The sequence below is a fragment of the Oncorhynchus kisutch genome, unplaced genomic scaffold (assembly GCF_002021735.2).
Source record: "Oncorhynchus kisutch isolate 150728-3 unplaced genomic scaffold, Okis_V2 scaffold1158, whole genome shotgun sequence".
Lineage (NCBI taxonomy): Eukaryota > Metazoa > Chordata > Actinopteri > Salmoniformes > Salmonidae > Oncorhynchus > Oncorhynchus kisutch.
In genome coordinates this window covers 44,114-62,224 of record NW_022263103.1, presented here as the reverse complement: position 1 = coordinate 62,224, position 18,111 = coordinate 44,114, and the positions used below count along the sequence as shown (strand labels likewise).

General features: G+C 42.6%; 2 protein-coding genes across 3 annotated transcripts in view; both read left to right on the top strand.

Moving 5' to 3' along the window:
- The first annotated feature begins 4,756 nt into the window (after positions 1 to 4,756).
- On the top strand, positions 4,757 to 8,500 carry LOC109876381 (CD209 antigen-like protein E). 2 transcript variants are annotated; one of them, XM_020468805.1, is made up of 7 exons: positions 4,757 to 4,992; positions 5,154 to 5,186; positions 6,641 to 6,709; positions 6,817 to 7,020; positions 7,139 to 7,281; positions 7,389 to 7,489; positions 7,812 to 8,500. In XM_020468805.1, exons 1-7 carry the CDS (start codon positions 4,851 to 4,853, stop codon positions 7,954 to 7,956), a joined length of 837 nt encoding a protein of 278 aa, XP_020324394.1. In that variant the 5' UTR covers positions 4,757 to 4,850; the 3' UTR covers positions 7,957 to 8,500. The 2 variants fall into 2 exon arrangements, with proteins under 2 accessions (XP_020324394.1, XP_020324392.1); XM_020468803.1 differs by lacking the exon at positions 5,154 to 5,186 and having other exon boundaries at positions 6,608 to 6,709.
- The window catches only part of LOC116352759 (CD209 antigen-like protein C), a 37,380-nt gene continuing 25,689 nt past the window's right edge, over positions 6,421 to 18,111 (top strand). The window contains exon 1 of the mRNA XM_031817810.1: positions 6,421 to 6,550. Within this exon, the coding sequence (XP_031673670.1) occupies positions 6,436 to 6,550 (115 nt within the window). The 5' untranslated portion in view covers positions 6,421 to 6,435. The remainder of the gene's footprint in view (positions 6,551 to 18,111) is intronic.

Genomic DNA, 18,111 nt, shown 5'->3' with positions numbered 1-18,111 from the left:
CTCGCATTAACATCTGCTAACCATGTGTATGTGACAAATAAATTTGATTTGATTTGATTTGATTTGTGAAGTCTGACCACACTGACTGACTAGCCTCAGGTAGGGAGCTGCTCTGACCTGGTGGTGGTAGACTGGGTCTTTGTGAAGTCTGACCACACTGACTCTGACTAGCTTCAGGTAGGGAGCTGCTCTGACCTGGTGGTGGTAGACTGGGTCCTTGTGAAGTCTGACCACACTGACTCTGACTAGCCTCTGGTAGGGAGCTGCTCTGACCCGGTGGTGGTAGACTGGGTCCTTGTGAAGTCTGACCACACTGACACTGACTAGCCTCAGGTAGGGAGCTGCTCTGACCTGGTGGTAGACTGGGTCCTTGTGAAGTCTGACCACACTGACTCTGACTAGCCTCAGGTAGGGAGCTGCTCTGACCTGGTGGTGGTAGACTGGGTCCTTGTGAAGTCTGACCACACTGACTGACTAGCCTCTGGTAGGGAGCTGCTCTGACCCGGTGGTGGTAGACTGGGTCTTTGTGAAGTCTGACCACACTGACTCTGACTAGCCTCAGGTAGGGAGCTGCTCTGACCTGGTGGTGGTAGACTGGGTCCTTGTGAAGTCTGACCACACTGACTCTGACTAGCCTCCGGTAGGGAGCTGCTCTGACCTGGTAGTGGTAGACTGGGTCCTTGTGAAGTCTGACCACACTGACTCTGACTAGCCTCAGTTAGGGAGCTGCTATGGGGTCCGGTGGTGGTAGACTGGGTCTTTTTGAAGTCTGACCACACTGACTCTGACTAGCCTCAGGTAGGGAGCTGCTATGGGGTCCGGTGGTGGTAGACTGGGTCCTTGTGAAGTCTGACCACACTGACTCTGACTAGCTTCAGGTAGGGAGCTGCTCTGACCTGGTGGTGGTAGACTGGGTCTTTGTGAAGTCTGACCACACTGACTCTGACTAGCCTCAGATAGGGAGCTGCTCTGACCTGGTGGTGGTAGACTGGGTCTTTGTGAAGTCTGACCACACTGACTCTGACTAGCCTCAGGTAGGGAGCTGCTCTGACCTGGTGGTGGTAGACTGGGTCCTTGTGAAGTCTGACCACACTGACTCTGACTAGCCTCAGGTAGGGAGCTGCTCTGGGGTCCGGTGGTGATGTAAGGGCTGGGGTCTGTTTGCACCTGATCTGCCTGTTTGTGCTTCTTTAAAAAGAAGTCTGATATCTCTCCCTTTCTTTTCATGTTTAATTGACGCTATGCAAAAATAAGACTCTATGGTTACATCTAAGCATCCGATTACCCACATTTCAGTCCAATCTCAATCTTAATTACACATCCCCATTGTCATAACTGTACCTTAAAATCAACTACCAGCCTAAGTTACTAGTTAGATCATGGCTAGCCCTACTCTGCAGTAAGTAACTTAGCTAGCTATAATTTCTTACAACTTTACGACAGCAAACAGGCTATCTACAAATTGTGGTAATCTTTTGAGTAACATCAACAGATTGATAATAACAATTGTTCATTTTGAATTCAAGTGTGAAAATCTAACTGAGTTAAAGGATTTCAAATTGCTGAATGTTAACTTGCTGAACACTGATAGCTGTAGCCTACTGGTTACCTCACATTAGCTAAACATTCGTGTACGGTAACTTACGACACTGCACTGTATATGTGTGTATTACTAGCACAGATGTAAACATAATGTTAGGCTAAATTGGGAACCGATCTCTCTTATCTGATTAACTGTCTGTTATGGAGCCAAAGGTCTAACGTTAACTTACACAGCAACTCAACTTTCATAATAGTTGTTCAGGAAACCTAAACCTGATGCTAAACCTTAAAACTGCTTTCGCCAATCGCCAAAAGAGCTCATGAAGCTGTGGAAATATTATATTTTCTTCTTCTGTATGTTCTTCTTCTTCTTATGTATCTCACAACCCACGTTAACTTCTCTGCACTACGGATCCCTTTTACGGGATCATTTTCCTAAACAACCGCTGAATTGCAGGGCGCAAAATATTACAAAAAATATTTATAATCGTGCAATCACAAATGAACCATACCAAAACACAGCTTAGCTTGTTGTTAATCCACCTATTGGGTCAGATTTTGAAAATATGCTTTACAGAGAAAGAAATCCAAGCTTTTGTGAGTGTATCAGTCAATGCTAGAATAGCTAGCCCCAAATTAGCATGGTCACGAAAGTCAGAAAAGCAATCAAATGAATCGCTTACCTTTGATAATCTTCGGATGTTTGCACTCACGAGACTCCCAGTTACACAATACATTTTATTTTTGTTCGATAAATATAACTTTTATAACAAAAAACGCCATTTTGGTTGCGCGTTATGTTCAGAAAACCAAAGACTCGTTCCGTTCCACGAAAATTCCCAAAAGTATCCGTAATGGTCGTAGAAACATGTCAAATGTTTTTTTATAATCAATCCTCAGGTTGTTATTAACAAACATAATCGATATTATTTCAACCGGACCGTATACCTATTCAATAAGAGAGAAAAAGAAAATGGAGAGCTCCCCTCTCTCGTGCAGGAACTATTCAGAGGACACCTGACTACTTTTGAAAAATCTCGCTCATTTTTCAAAATAAAAGCCTGAAACTATGTCTAAAGCCTGGTCACAGCCTGAGGAAGCCATTGGAAAAGGAATCTGGTTGATACCCCTTTAAATGTAAGAATGACTGGTCAGGAAACACAGATCTTTTTTTTTTAAATCACTTCCGGGTTAGATTTTCTCAGGTTTTCGCCTGCAGAATCAGTTTTGTTATACTCACAGACAATATTTTGAGAGTTTTGGAAACTTTGGAGTGTTTTCTATCCTAATCTGTAAATTATATGCATATTCTACGATCTGGACCTGAGAAATAGTCCATTTACTTTGGGAATGTTATTAAAAAAATATTTGACCCCTAGCATCAAGAGGTTAATATTCTCTCTTCCTCTTCTTCGATTTGACAAGAGGTGAAATTAGATGTCAATCAGCATCAAACTGCCTGTAGTGAATGAAATTTTGTGGACACATACAAGAGACTTTTATGTTTTTTTGTGTGTGTGTGTTATCTGTTTGCTGGTATCCTGGTCCAGTATTAGGACACCCCTCTGGCTCCGCCCCTGTTACTGTAATAGATATTCATGATCATTTCCATCTCTTAGAGATATTGTGTTTTATAGTGGTGTCAAAACAACAGTTAGTGTCAAAGTAACCTGTGGATAGACAGTAGATGTTATAACAATTAACCTGTGGATGGACAGTAGATGATATGACAGTTAACCTGTGGATAGACAGTAGATGTTATGACAGTTAACCTGTGGATGGACAATAGATGTTATGACAGTTAACCTGTGGATAGACAGTAGATGTTATGACAGTTAACCTGTGGATAGACAGTAGATGTTATGACAGTTAACCTGTGGATAGACAGTAGATGTTATGACAGTTAACCTGTGGATTGACAGTAGATGTTATGACAGTTAACCTGTGGATAGACAGTAGATGTTATGACAGTTAACCTGCGTGTAGACAGTAGATTTTATGACAGTTAACCTGTCTCTGCTAGTCAACATGATGTCTGGTGAAAGATTCCTTCATTACCAATTCCCGCCGTCTCTCTCCTCCAACCCCACTAGTGACATTGTCCACGTTCCAGATTGACTACATTGAAGTCACCTGCCAGATCTCACAATGCCTGGATTGGTGTTTAACACATCAGTTAATCATATCATGTTGTATAGTAATCGTATGCCCATTTGTTGATGCGTGCTACTCAACTGCAATATAGTCGGCCTGGAACGAGACAACTCTCTCCTCATTGTAGTTGATAGATTGAGCCGTACTGAGCTCTGACCTCACAGACACAGGAAACTACTAACCCTGCTACTGTTCTCCCTCCCATCTCACTCAGACCTCACAGACACAGGAAACTACTAACCCTGCTACTGTTCTCCCTCCCATCTCACTCGGACAGCCACAGTTTCCTCTTCTCTCTCTGGTTGGACAGCATACTTGTTACTCTTTGGCCTCAACTTTATTTCAAAGCCATGTCTTAGTGTTACTATTGTGTAAAACTACATCTAATGATTCATTTGAAAGTCAACAATTGGTTTTTCTATATGTCCTGCAAGCATTTCTGAAAACCCGCTCATTTCTGAAAACCCGCTTTTGCTTAGTGATTATGCGGTATTGTGTGTAGATTGATGAGGGGAAAAAACAAGGTAAACAATTTTAGAATAAAGCTGTAACGTAACAAAATGTGAACTAAGGGAAGGGTCTGAATACTTTCTGAATGCACTGTACAGTACATGGTATTTGGTGGCCAGTCAAACTCTGGGGGGAAGTTTCCCCTAGGTGTATGATCAGCAATCCCTCCCACGATCCTAACCTTAACCATTTGTGGTGGAAATGCAAAACTGACCCAAGATCAGCGTCTAGGGACATCTTCCCCCTACACCACCAGTCACAGAGGGAGAGCCATAATGTGCTCTCCATTTGAAGGCTGGGGGTGCTGTAAACTCAGTCAGGATATATGTAGTGCATACGTCAATTAACAGGATCCCAATTCATTTTAGCACATCCAGATTTGGGACCCTGTGAAATCACACATACATCGTATAGCATGATATAGAGCCATATCGTGTAGTATATTATCAAACTAAGGCTGGTGCAAGTCACGCGGTGGCTTGCTGATTGTGTTGTGTTGAACTCACACTTTGGTTGACTGATAAAGAGTTTCACTACCTAAAGTCACACAGACGCAAGACAGTGCAGGGAGAAGACACAGCTACAAACGTACATTAGAGTTGAGGTTAGAAGTAGAAGTTACTGTATTTGAGCACAATTTTAAGATGTCAGAAGGAGTCTATGAAAACACAGATGGATTTGAAGACAACAAATCTAATGCAATGAAGAACACAGACATCGATGGCCAATTATATGGCAACGTAGGAGCCTTCAAACCCAGTCGAAGTGATGGAGTTGTTGCTTCAGGTAAGATCGCATGAACACACACACACACACACACACACACACATTACACACAATATATTAAACAGGTGTGACAACCCTGTAGAACTCTAGCTTTATTTGTCTCAATCCTGGATGATACAGTTAAACACATTACCAAATATCTTTAATAATTTGTGATTCAGTACATGTTCAGTGGTGGAAGAGACCCTCTGGAGTTGCTGCAGTGTGTCTGGGGCTGCTGTGTGTTTTCCTAATAATCTTTGAAAGTCAGTCTGTTGTCAAATTACATATAAGCACAATATCAAATGCTCATATTTGATTGTTGTTCCTCCATATGGGTCCCAAAAGAAGGAAGTGAAGTGGACCTATTCTGTCATTCAACCAGCTGTCACTCAAAATCTCCTTCAGGTTCATTAAGAGAGAGGGAGGCAGGTTGTCTAGCGGTTAAGATTGATTGGCCAGTAACCGAAGGGTGCTGCATCGAAATCCCGAGCCGGCTACGTGAAAATCTGTTGACGTGCCCTTGAGCAAGGCACTTAACCCTAATTGGTCATGTAAGTCGCTTTGTATAAGAGTGTCTGCTAAATGACTAAACTGTAAATGTAGAGGAGAGACATGGTGGTTACTGTTGTCATCTCATCCTCACTGGTTAAGACTACCCACCCTCAATATCCACTTGGAGCAGTTTGTAGTGTCAAATCTATTGTCTGGACATTATAATGACCCATGTTTGTAGTCCTGGACCTCCTGAACATGTTGATGTATATTTGGGAGTAAACAGAGGGTCCAAATCAGCAGAAAGGTGAAAGGAAGGAGGAGTTCTGGAAACTCCCTGAATTATCTTGGGGCTGTTACATATGATATTTAATAGATGTTAACAGCTAGTCTTTGTACTCCACTTCCCCTCTATGATCTATATCTTCCTGGTATGACAGTGTCCTGTCCATCATCACAAATAGCAAGTCCCGTTCCCTGGACAGGAGGACTGTGTTGAGATACACTCTGGACAAGATGACCATGTAGAGACAGGGAATGATTTATATTGTTCTGCAGAAAATGTTTTAACAATAATCACTGTAACAATCTCTCTCACACACACACACACACATACACACGCAAGCACAGGCATGCAAACTTGTCCTATTTTTTTTATTAACAACTACTGTGTCATTATGTTGATACTTCCCTATAGTTAACACCTACAGCAGTCACAGACAGAGACACACAGATGACTCAGAGACAGAGATATCACTAGAAGCAGAGACTTAACGTATAGAGGTCTTGCAGTTGACGTACGACGCCTCCTGGTGGCCATGTTGGAAGACCACCACATTAATTCTAGAAGCAGAGACTTAATGTATAGTTGACCTACATAGAAAGAAAGACCCAGGTATTGTTAAGATGTCAAAGGGCATCTATGCTGAGCCAGATATGAACTAGAAGGTCAAGTTTAACAGAGGTGAGATGAAGGAGAGGATTGTTAATATATCTACGTCCCTGAGAGACAGTGAGACCAGCACCAAGAGAGAAGAGACAGCAGACACTGCTCCTAATAATGGACCAGGAGACCAGCACTCAGGTAACACACACACAGACACACACACAAAACATAACAGTCTCTTGTATGTGTCCACAGAGCCTGATAGCTCAGGGAAGAGATGCTTCCTAGTTGCTGCAGTGTGTCTGGGGCTGCTGTGTGTTCTCCTACTGGCTGGGATCATAGGCCTGTCTGTCTACTGTGAGTTTAGGTCCAAGTTCATTGCTTATCACCTAGTTATAGGAGGTGCAGGTTACTATGCCTAATTACCTGGTGTTTTACCTAATAACTGTGTTTATAATTTGTAGATAATAGAGCCATCAACGATTCTGAGGATAAAAGGAACAACTTGTTTCAGAGTTTCTCCCTTTATAAAATCAACGCAACTGAAGAGAGAGACCAGCTACAGACCAGATACAACAACCTGACTAGAGAGAGAGACCAGCTACAGACCAGATACAACAACCTGACTGAAGAGAAAGGCCATATTCAGGCAAAGCTTTTTGTGATAGGTGAGATATAAGCCGTGATAAATTCGAAGTAGATCAACAGTAATAATATATCAATGGGTTTATGAGTTTAAAGATACTGGCTAAGTTTCTCAATGTGTTCACCTTTGCTCTTCAACAGAGCAGTATTGTCAGGAGGGATGGAGATACTTTGACTCCAAGTTCTACTTCCTCTCTACTGAGAAGAAAACCTGGAAGCAGAGCAGACAGGACTGTCTGGATAGAGGAGCAGACCTGGTTATCATAAACAGCAGAGAGGAACAGGTGAGAGAGAGAGTCGGAGCAAATATAATTTTCCTCAGTACACTAATATGTGTGCAGCATTTTATAAATATCTTAAAATGTGCTATCTTTATCTTTCTCAACAACAGACATATGTCTTCAACCTCCACCTGAGAGCCTGGATTGGTCTAAATGACTCTGTTACTGAGGGGACCTGGAAGTGGGTAGACGGCACCCCACTGACCACAGGGTGAGATATTTACCATTTTACCAGATGATATTGGGATACAAAACAACAATGATATTTTGCATCTAATCATGTTCATCAGAATGTATGTTTCTATTCATGGATGTTATTCAATGAGAACTATAAATGTATCACAATAATCAAGTCATATTTTTCGATTAAAATGTCATGATATAAAAATAAATATCATTGTAAATGGCCCATTCTGTATAATGGTATGATCATCTTTCAGAATGTGTCTTTAAAACTGTTAAAACATAGGACTATGTCTATAATTGAGGAGGATGTTTGTACCACAGTGTCTGACTGTCTCTGTGTTGTTTAGGTACTGGGCGGCAGAACAGCCTGATGATTATGAAAGGCAAGAGGACTGTGCTGAAATATACTATGGACAAGATGATCCTGTAAAGACATGGAATGATGACAAATGTGGCACAAATCATAACTGGATCTGTGAGAAAGTGGTGTAACAATAACCTACTGTAACAAACAGTCTCTCTCGCTCTGTTATTGTTATTATTATGTTGATGGTTGAACACAGTACTTAATGGTTAAGTGATGATTCCACCTGGTGGTTAAGGTGAGAGATGAACTCACCATAGAGGAGAAAAAGTTGTATTACAGAGTTGCCTACGGGCTCTTTTTCAATTAGACCTTCCCCAATTCCTCCTCACATCCTCTCTCTTCGACTCCTTCTCCAAAGACATTGGAGAATAGAATCCTAGGGAAGGGACCTTGGACCTTCTCCTCTAATAGGGTTGAGATAGAAGGAGAGGAGATAGGAGAGGAATCTAGGAAAGACTTTTTGAGATAGAGCCTTAGTGTCAGAGAGAGACATAGAGGAGGAAGAAGAAAATTAAGAGAATGAGGAAGAAAATTATTCTTGTTTAGATTTAGAGGAGAGTATGTAGACATATTGTACTCTGTAAAATTATTCTTCATTATTTGTATTTATTTATGTCATGTGATTTGCCATAGGCTTATGCTTAGTAAAAAAAAAAGTGTGTCCAATTATTAACCCTCAATCAATCAAATGTATTTATAAAGCCCTTCTTACATCAGCTGATGTCACAAAGTGCTGTACAGAAACCCAGCCTAAATCCACAAACAGCAAGCAATGCAGGTGTAGAAGCACAGTGGCTAGGAAAAACTCCCTAGAAAGCCCAAAACCTAGGAAGAAACCTTAGAGAGGAACCAGGCTATGAGGGGTGACCAGTCCACTTCTGGTTGTGCCGGGTGGAGATTATAACAGAACATGGCCAAGATGTTCAAATGTTCATAGATGACCAGCAGGGTCAAATAATAATCACAGTGGTTGTAGAGGGTGTGACAGGTCAGCACCTTAGGAGTAAATGTCAGTTGATTTTCATAGCCGATCATTCAGAGTATTTCGACCACTCCTGCTGTCTCTAGAGAGTTGAAAACAGCAGGTCAGGGACAGGTAGCACTGCCGGTGAACAGGTCAGGGTTCCATAGCCGCAGGTGGAACAGTTGAAACTGGAGCAGCAGCACAGCATCATGCCAGGTAGTCCTGAGGCATGGTCCTAGGGCTCAGGTCCTCCAAGAGAGAAAGAAAGAGAGAGAATTAGAGAGAGCATACATAATTTCACACAGGACACCGGATAAAAAAAAAAAATCCAGATATAACAGACTGACCCTAGCTCCCCGACACAAACTACTGCAGCATAAATACTGGAGACTGAGACATGAGGGGTCAGGAGACACTGTGGCCCCGTCCGACAATACCCCCGGACAGGGCCACACAGGCAGGATATAACCCCACCCACTTTGCCAAAGCACAGCCCCCACACCACTAGAGGGATATCTCCAACCACCAACTTACCATCCTGATACAAGGATGATTTTTTTATTTGATTAATTTCACCTTTATTTAACCAGGTAGGCAAGTTGAGAACAAGTTCTCATTTACAATTGCGACCTGGCCAAGATAAAGTAAAGCAGTTCGACACATACAACGACACAGAGTTACACATGGAGTAAAACAAACATACAGTCAATAATACAGTATAAACATCAACGTGTGTATAGGTGGCAGGGAAGTCAGGCGCAGGAGAATCAAACTTGGTATAATGGAGTAGTTCAATAACTTAAAAACACAGCTCCAAAACCATAATACATAATCAAAGAGAAGTGGATACGAGGACCCGACGTGCACCAATACAAACTACAAGATCATGAACAAACAAACAATCTGACAAGGACATGAGGGGAAACAGAGGGTTAAATACACAACCGGATAATGAATGGGATTGGAACCAGGTGTGTAAGAAGACAAGACAAAACCAATGGAAAATGAAAAATGGATCAATGATGGCTAGAAGACCGGTGACGTCGACTGCCGAGCACCGCCCGAACAAGGAGAGGCATCGATTTCGGCAGAATTCATGACTGCCGAGTATAGCCCACGAAGATCTCCAAGGCACAACCCAAGGGGGGGCACCAACCCAGACAGGAATATCACGTCAGTGACTCAACCCACTCAAGTGACGCACCCCTCCTGGGGATGGCATCGAAGAGCACCAGTAAGCCAGTGACTCAGCCCTTGCAATAGGGTTTGAGGCAGAGAATCCCAGTGGAGAGAGGGGAACCGGCCAGGCAGAGACAGCAAGTGCGGTTCGTTGCTCCAGTGCCTTTCCTTTCACCTTCACACACCTGGGCCAGACTACACTCAATCATAGGACCTACTGAAGAGATGAGTCTTCAATAAGGACCTACAGGTTGAGACCGAGTCTGCATCTCTCACATGGATAGGCAGACCATTCCATAAAAATTTAGCTCTATAGGAGAAAGCCCTGTCTCCAGAAAGCCCTGCCTCCAGAGGAAGCCCATGTAATACTTTGTAGGTTAGCAGTAAAACCTTGAAATCATCCCTAGCCTTAACAGGAAGCCAGTGTAGAGAGAATAGCACTGGATTTTTGGCAATATTACGTAGATGGAAAAAAGCTATCTTTGAAACAGTCTTGATTTGTTCGTCAAAAGAGAGATCATGGTCCAGAGTAACGCCGAGGTCCTTCCTAGTTTTATTTAAGACAACTGTACAACCATCAAGATTAATTGTCAGATCCAACAGAAGATCTCTTTGTTTCTTGGGACCTAGAACTAGCATCTCTGTTTTGTCCGAGTTTAAAAGTAAAACATTTGCCGCCATCCACTTATGTCTGAAAGACAGGCTTCCAGGGAGGGCAATTTTGGGGCTTCACCATGTTTCATCGAAATGTACAGCTGTGTGTCATCCGCTTAGCAGTGAAAGTTAACATCTGTCACGACTTCCGTCCCTCTCCTTGTTCGTGCGGCGTTCGGCGGTCGGCGTCACCGGCCTTCTAGCCATCGCCGATCTACTTTTCATTTTCCATTTGTTTTGTCTGTCTTACACACCTGCTTTCAATCCCCCAATTACTTGTTCATTTTTTAACCCTCTGTTCCCCCATGTTTGTTTGTGAGTGATTGTTTATTTGTAATACAGTCTGTTATTCTGGGTCAAGGTTTGGCTTTTTCATGAGAGGCTTTTTTACTGCCACTTTTAGTGAGTTTAATACACATCTGGTGGATAGAGAGCCATTTATTATGTTCAACATAGGAGGGCCAAGCACAGGAAGCATCTCTTTCAGTAGTTTCAGTCAAATAGGGTCCAATATGCAGCTTGAAGGTTTGGAGGCCATGATTATTTTCATCAATGTGTCAAAAGATATAGTACTAAAACATTTGAGTGTCTCCCTTGATCCTAGGTCCAGGCAGAGTTGTGCAGACTCAGGACAACTGAGCTTTGGAGGAATACGCAGATTTAAAGAGGAGTCCGTAATTTGCTTTCTCATGATCATGATCTTTTCCACAAAGAAGTATGTGAATTTATCACTGCTGAAGTGAAAGTCATCCTCTCTTGGGGAATTCTGCTTTTTAGTTAGTTTTGCGACAGTATCAAAAATAAATGTTGGATTGTTCTTATTTTCCTCAATTAAGTTGGAAAAATAGGATGATCGAGCAGCAGTGAGGGCTCTTCGATACTGCATGGTACTGTCTTTCAAAGCTATTCGGAAAGACTTACAGTTTGGTGTAGAGCCATTTCTGTTCCAGTTTTCTGGAAGCTTGCTTCAGAGCTTGGGTATTTTCTGTATACCAGGGAGCTAGTTTCTTGTGACAAATGTTTTTCGTTTTTAGCGTTGCGACTGCATCTAGGGTATTGCGCAAGGTTAAATTGAGTTCCTCAGTTAGGTGATTAACAGATTGTTGTACTCTTACGTCCTTTGGTAGGCGAAGGGAGTCTGGAAGGGCATCTAGGAATCTTTGGGATGTCCAAGAATTTATAGCACGGCTTTTGATGATCCTTGGTTCAAATCAAATCAAATTTTATTTGTCACATACAGATGGTTAGCAGATGTTAATGCAAGTGTAGCGAAATGCTTGTGCTTCTAGTTCCGACAATGCAGTAATAACGAACAAGTAATCTAACTAACAATTCCAAAAAACGACTGTCTTATACACAGTGTAAGGGGATAAAGAATATGTACATAAGGATATATGAATGAGTGATGGTACAGAGCAGCATAGGCAAGATACAGTAGATGATATCGAGTACAGTATATACATATGAGATGAGTATGTAAACCAAGTGGCATAGTTCAAGTGGCTAGTGATACATGTATTACATAAGGATGCAGTCGATGATATAGAGTACAGTATCTACGTATGCATATGAGATGAATAATGTAGGGTAAGTAACATTATATAAGGTAGCATTGTTTAAAGTGGCTAGTGATATATTTACATCATTTCCCATCAATTCCCATTATTAAAGTGGCTGGAGTAGAGTCAGTGTCATTGACAGTGTGTTGGCAGTAGCCACTCAATGTTAGTGGTGGCTGTTTAACAGTCTGATGGCCTTGAGATAGAAGCTGTTTTTCAGTCTCTCGGTCCCAGCTTTGATGCACCTGTACTGACCTCGCCTTCTGGATGACAGCGGGGTGAACAGGCAGTGGCTCGGGTGGTTGATGTCCTTGATGATCTTTATGGCCTTCCTGTAGCATCGGGTGGTGTAGGTGTCCTGGAGGGCAGGTAGTTTGCCCCCGGTGATGCGTTGTGCAGACCTCACTACCCTCTGGAGAGCCTTACGGTTGAGGGCGGTGCAGTTGCCATACCAGGCGGTGATACAGCCCGCCAGGATGCTCTCGATTGTGCATCTGTAGAAGTTTGTGAGTGCTTTTGGTGACAAGCCGAATTTCTTCAGCCTCCTGAGGTTGAAGAGGCGCTGCTGCGCCTTCCTCACGATGCTGTCTGTGTGAGTGGACCAATTCAGTTTGTCTGTGATGTGTATGCCGAGGAACTTAACTTGCTACCCTCTCCACTACTGTTCCATCGATGTGGATGGGGGGGGTGTTCCCTCTGCTGTTTCCTGAAGTCCACAATCATCTCCTCAGTTTTGTTGACGTTGAGTGTGAGGTTATTTTCCTGACACCACACTCCGAGGGCCCTCACCTCCTCCCTGTAGGCCGTCTCGTCGTTGTTCGTCTGAGCAGATTATTTGTTGCGATTGCAAACGTAATGAAATGGTGGTCTGATAGTCCAGGATTATGAGGAAAAACTAGGTCCGGAGTATGTATGACTGTGGCAGTGAGTAGCTCCGGAAACATGTTGGACAAAACCCACTGAGTCGATGATGGCTCCGGAGTGGGTCTGTGGACTTTTCCATGTGAATATTAAAGTCACGAAAAATTAGGAATTAGGAATAGGATAGGAATTGAAGGAACTCAGTGAGGAACGCTGTATATGGCCCAGGAGACCTGTTAACGGTAGCTATAAAAAGTGATTGAGTAGGCTACCTATGTTTAACCTATGTTTATCACTTTAGTATTAAGAATAACAAAGTCACAGATGAATAAATAAAGGAACAATGTTCTTTCACAAGGTCTACAAGATTCTTGATTTAGTGTCCATGTAACACTTAAAACAGTGTTACATGGACACACAGAGGGCAGAACAGTTCTAAGAAGAAACACACACACACTAACACAAATGCTAAGGAAAGGTGAAAATGACTCAACCTTCACAGTACAAGGTACAACGTGTAGGTTACCAATACAACACCAAGCACCAGTGGACCTGCCTGCTACATATCCACACACTCATCATGGTGTCTCTCTGCTGTTGTGTCTCTTCCTGGAGGTTGCTGTCTGCTCAAACCACTGGTTAAGGTGTGAAGTTCTCCCTACACATGTAACACTGTACGTTCTCAGACACAACAGACTGTTAAGCTAAAACAGCTGTATAACAGGATATACAACATAATATACTGTATGTTGTACTGTGTGCAGATACATAAAGTACCAAAGTATATTTTAAGGGAGCAATTAGAATTAGCCTTTATATGGAGCAGTCTGAGGAGATTCATGCTAATGTGGACAGGACACTGTGGACAGGAGCATAGATAAACAACTTGAATCTCAGAACACTGGTAAGTACACTGTAGTCATAGAGACACACACATGGAAGTTTAAACCAAGGGTTTTTATCCCTCCACTTGCCACATACACGTTTTACCTTAAGATAATGAGGTTGGTCGATGTCCAATGCCCCAAACACAAGTCTTCCTAACCTAACTGAGTAAAATAAACTAACAAACAGATTACTAATACTATTTTTTTTTAAATAGAAAACATCTTGTCTTCCAAACGATGGTGTCTTCCTCCACAAGGGAAAGGTTTTGAAACATTAAATTGATTTGTGTGTGGAAACTGATCCATGACATGCTACACATGACATGTGTTCCAGGTTAAATGTTCTGAAATGATGGAGGCTCCTAAGGTGTATTTTAGGATGTATACTAACTGCTGAAAGTTAGTTATATGTTCATATAGTCCTATTAAACTGGCCACTGTGTACTTCCTGTTGCTGTGAAAACCTGTATGGTTAACAACAACATGCACGTCCCCCTCAACAGGAAGAGAGATGTTACTGAGTAACTAGGACTCCATTCATCTACTCTAACCATCTTTCTCCTGATGTGTGCACTTGTGGTGTACACTTAGACACTGGCTGAATTCTGATTCTCTACCCTTCTCCAGAAGTGTGCATTGGATTGGTGCAAACATGGCTGGATGGAGTTTCCACCACATTCCTCAAACTAGTTCATTGAGGTGTAGTGTACCAGTTAATTAAATATCGCGTTAGAATTTGTTGTGTGACATGAAGAAGATTTCTCCAACAGAGCTAAACAGTTGTCTGAAAATCAGGAAAACCTGTCCTGAAGGAAACTTGTCACAATAATGTCTAAATTCTCCAGGTGTGTGCACCTGTTCACTTCCCTTCATGCGTTTGAATGGAAATGACTGGTACATGGGAATTCACTCTAGTGCCCATACCTACACCAACCCAATGCTTTTAGATTTGTTGGAATTACTGGACAAACAAACACTTTCGGAGAAATGAGATATTATTTGAACGCAATCCAGATTAGAATATTTAAAAACCAATATGGTGGACAATGTGTGTGTTGTATGTAGGTACTAGAACACTGGTGGAAGAGAGGGACATTGCAGTCCCAACGATGAGGACCGTGTTGAGGTGTCCTGAAGGATGGAGGCTGTTGGGATTCAGATGTTACTTCCTGTCTACTGAGAAGAAAACCTGGGCTTGCAGCAGACAGGACTGTCTGGAGAGAGGAGCAGACCTGGTGATCATAAACAGCAGAGAGGAGCAGGTGTGAGAGAGAAAGAGAGAGAGAGAGAGAGAGAGATTTATATGCTTATGAATCAGGAAAATAATTAATACTCACATTTCCCACACACACTTCTCAATATCTCTTCACACTGATGACTTTATGGCCATCGAGTGCAAGCCATCACATGACTTCCATATGAACGATGCCACAAACAGTATAACCTTGCAAAGTATAACTTCCTGCTTGAAGGTGATTGGACACTGAAGACATTCTATCAACTGTTTTGGACCGAAGACAGATATCAGAGAGGTACCTGGTGGAGAGGCCCATTAGACCAACTACATAGCTACTTGTCAGTACAGTTAGAATCATACAGTAGATATTACCATTAGGAGTCAGTTAGAAAGGTAATCATACAGTAGATATCACCATTAGGAGTCAGTTAGAAAGGTAATCATACAGTAGATATTACCATTAGGAGTCAGTTAGAAAGGTAATCATACCTTAGTTAAGATGGATGACCACATCAATGACCAGGTTATTGAATTGTTAGGTACTAAATAAACAGAGTAAACATTAACAGGCAACTAGGAAAAGCTCAAACCAAGTTTATTCACCCAATGGGTGAGACAGCTGAACAGCCCCAGGACTGAGTTTGAGTCCATCTATACCAAGCGAGATATGACTAATAAGGTTTGACAGAGGTGAGATGGAGGAGAGGATTGTGGATACATCAGTTCAGACACGTTGAGAGACGGTGAGACCAGTACCTCAACACATGTGCAGAAAGGCCAGCTACGGCCTCCCGAGTGGCACAGTGGTCTAAAGCACTGTATCACAGTGCTAGCTGTTACACTAGAGATTCTAGGTTTGAATCCAGGCTCTGTCTCAGCCACCCGCGACCGGGAAACCCATGGGGCGGCGCACAATTGGCCCAGCGTTATCCGGGTTAGGGGAGGGTATGGACGGTAGACCCTTGTCCCGTCACGCTCTAGCAAATCCTGTGGCGGGCTGGGCGCAGTGCACGCTGACACAGTCACCAGGTGTATGGTGTTTCCTCAGACAAATATTGGTGCGGCTGGCCTCCGGGTAAACGAAAGTTTATCTCAATACTTATATCTCAATATACCCTTTGTTGGCAATGACAGATGTCAAACGTTTTCTGTAAGTCTTCACAAGGTTTTCACACACTGTTGCTGGTATTATGGCCCATTCCTCCATGCAGATCTCCTCTAGAGCAGTGATGTTTTGGGGCTGTTGCTGGGTTACACAGACTTTCAACTCCCTCCAAAGATTTTCTATGGGGTTGAGATCTGGAGACTGGCTAGGCCACTCCAGGACCTTGAAATGCTTCTTACGAAGCCACTCCTTTGTTGCCCGGGCGGTGTGTTTGGGATCATTGTCATGCTGAAAGACTCAGCCACGTTTTATCTTCAATGCCCATGCTGATGGAAGGAGGTTTTCACACAAAATCTCACAATACATGGCCCCATTCATTCTTTCCTTTACACGGATCAGTCGTCCTGGTCCCTTTGCAGAAAAACAGCCCCAAAGCATGACGTTTCCACCCCCATGCTTCACAGTAGGTATGGTGTTCTTTGGATGCAACTCAGCATTCTTTGTCCTCCAAACACGACGAGTTGAGTTTTTACCAAAAAGTTATATTTTGGTTTCATCTGACCATATGACATTCTCCCAATCTTCTTCTGGATCATCCAAATGCTCTCTAGCAAACTTCAGACGGGCCTGGACATGTACTGGATTAAGCAGGGGGACACGTCTGGCACTGCAGGATTTGAGTCCCTGGCAGCGTAGTGTGTTACTGATGGTAGGCTTTGTTACTTTGTTCCCAGCTCTCTGCAAGTCATTCACTAGGTCCCCCCGTGTGGTTCTGGGATTTTTGCTCACTGTTCTTGTGATCATTTTGACCCCACGGGGTTAGATCTTGCGTGGAGCCCCAGATCGAGGGAGATTATCAGTGGTCTTGTATGTCTTCCATTTCCTAATAATTGCTCCCACAGTTGATTTCTTCAAACCAAGCTGCTTACCTATTGCAGATTCAGTCTTCCCAGCCTGGTGCAGGTCTACAATTTTGTTTCTGGTGTCATTTTACAGCTCTTTGGTCTTGCCCATAGTGGATTTTGGAGTGTGACTGTTTGCGGTTGTGGACAGGTGTCTTTTATACTGATAATAAGTTCAAACAGGTGCCATTAATACAGGTAACGAGTGGAGGACAGAGGAGCCTCTTAAAGAAGAAGTTACAGGTCTGTGAGAGCCAGAAATCTTGCTTGTTTGTAGGTGACCAAATACTTATTTTCCACCATAATTTGCAAATAAATTCATTAAAAATCCTACAATGTGATTTTCTGGATGTTTTGCTTCCCGTTTTGTCCGTCATAGTTGAAGTGTACCTATGATGAAAATTACAGGCCTCGATCATCTTTTTAAGGGGTAGAACTTGCACAATTGGTGGCCGAATAAAAACTTTTTTGCCCCACTGTATATATGGTCAAAATAAACCCTTTAAAGCCTACGGGAATATACAACGCCAGAATATACAATGTCATGAAATAGCCTACAAAGGCACAACCAAAAGAAGCTTAGAATGAGAATAATCCAGACTGCAATACAGGTGCTAGTGTCAGATATTGAGGTCAACCAAAAGGTTTTATTTGTCTCATCAGTTGTGGTTTGACCAGTAAAAATAAAAACATAGCTACAAAGAGAGGTCCATTAGGACAATTCAAGTTGCTTTAGCAAAGACAAATTTACTTGAAATGAGTAGGCAACATTCACCAATAAGGCATCCATCCTCAACAGCTCCCTACTGTAGGTGTATACGCCACCATGAACAGAATGAACGAGTGTGCGTTCCAACCTTCCAGCACATTCAGCAGCGTTTTTTGTTGTTGTTATTTAACCTATCACCTGCACATTAAACCTGTTGAGTGTA

What these genes read in the sequence shown, in the direction of transcription:
- LOC109876381 (XM_020468803.1), top strand. Translation starts at nt 4,851, where the DNA reads ATGTCAGAAGGAGTCTATGAAAACACAGATGGATTTGAAGACAACAAA. An exon ending in TGATGGAGTTGTTGCTTCAG is followed by an intron (nt 4,993 to 6,607) that starts GTAAGATCGCAT and finishes ATGTGTCCACAG; the next exon opens with AGCCTGATAGCTCAGGGAAG. An exon ending in CATAGGCCTGTCTGTCTACT is followed by an intron (nt 6,710 to 6,816) that starts GTGAGTTTAGGT and finishes TATAATTTGTAG; the next exon opens with ATAATAGAGCCATCAACGAT.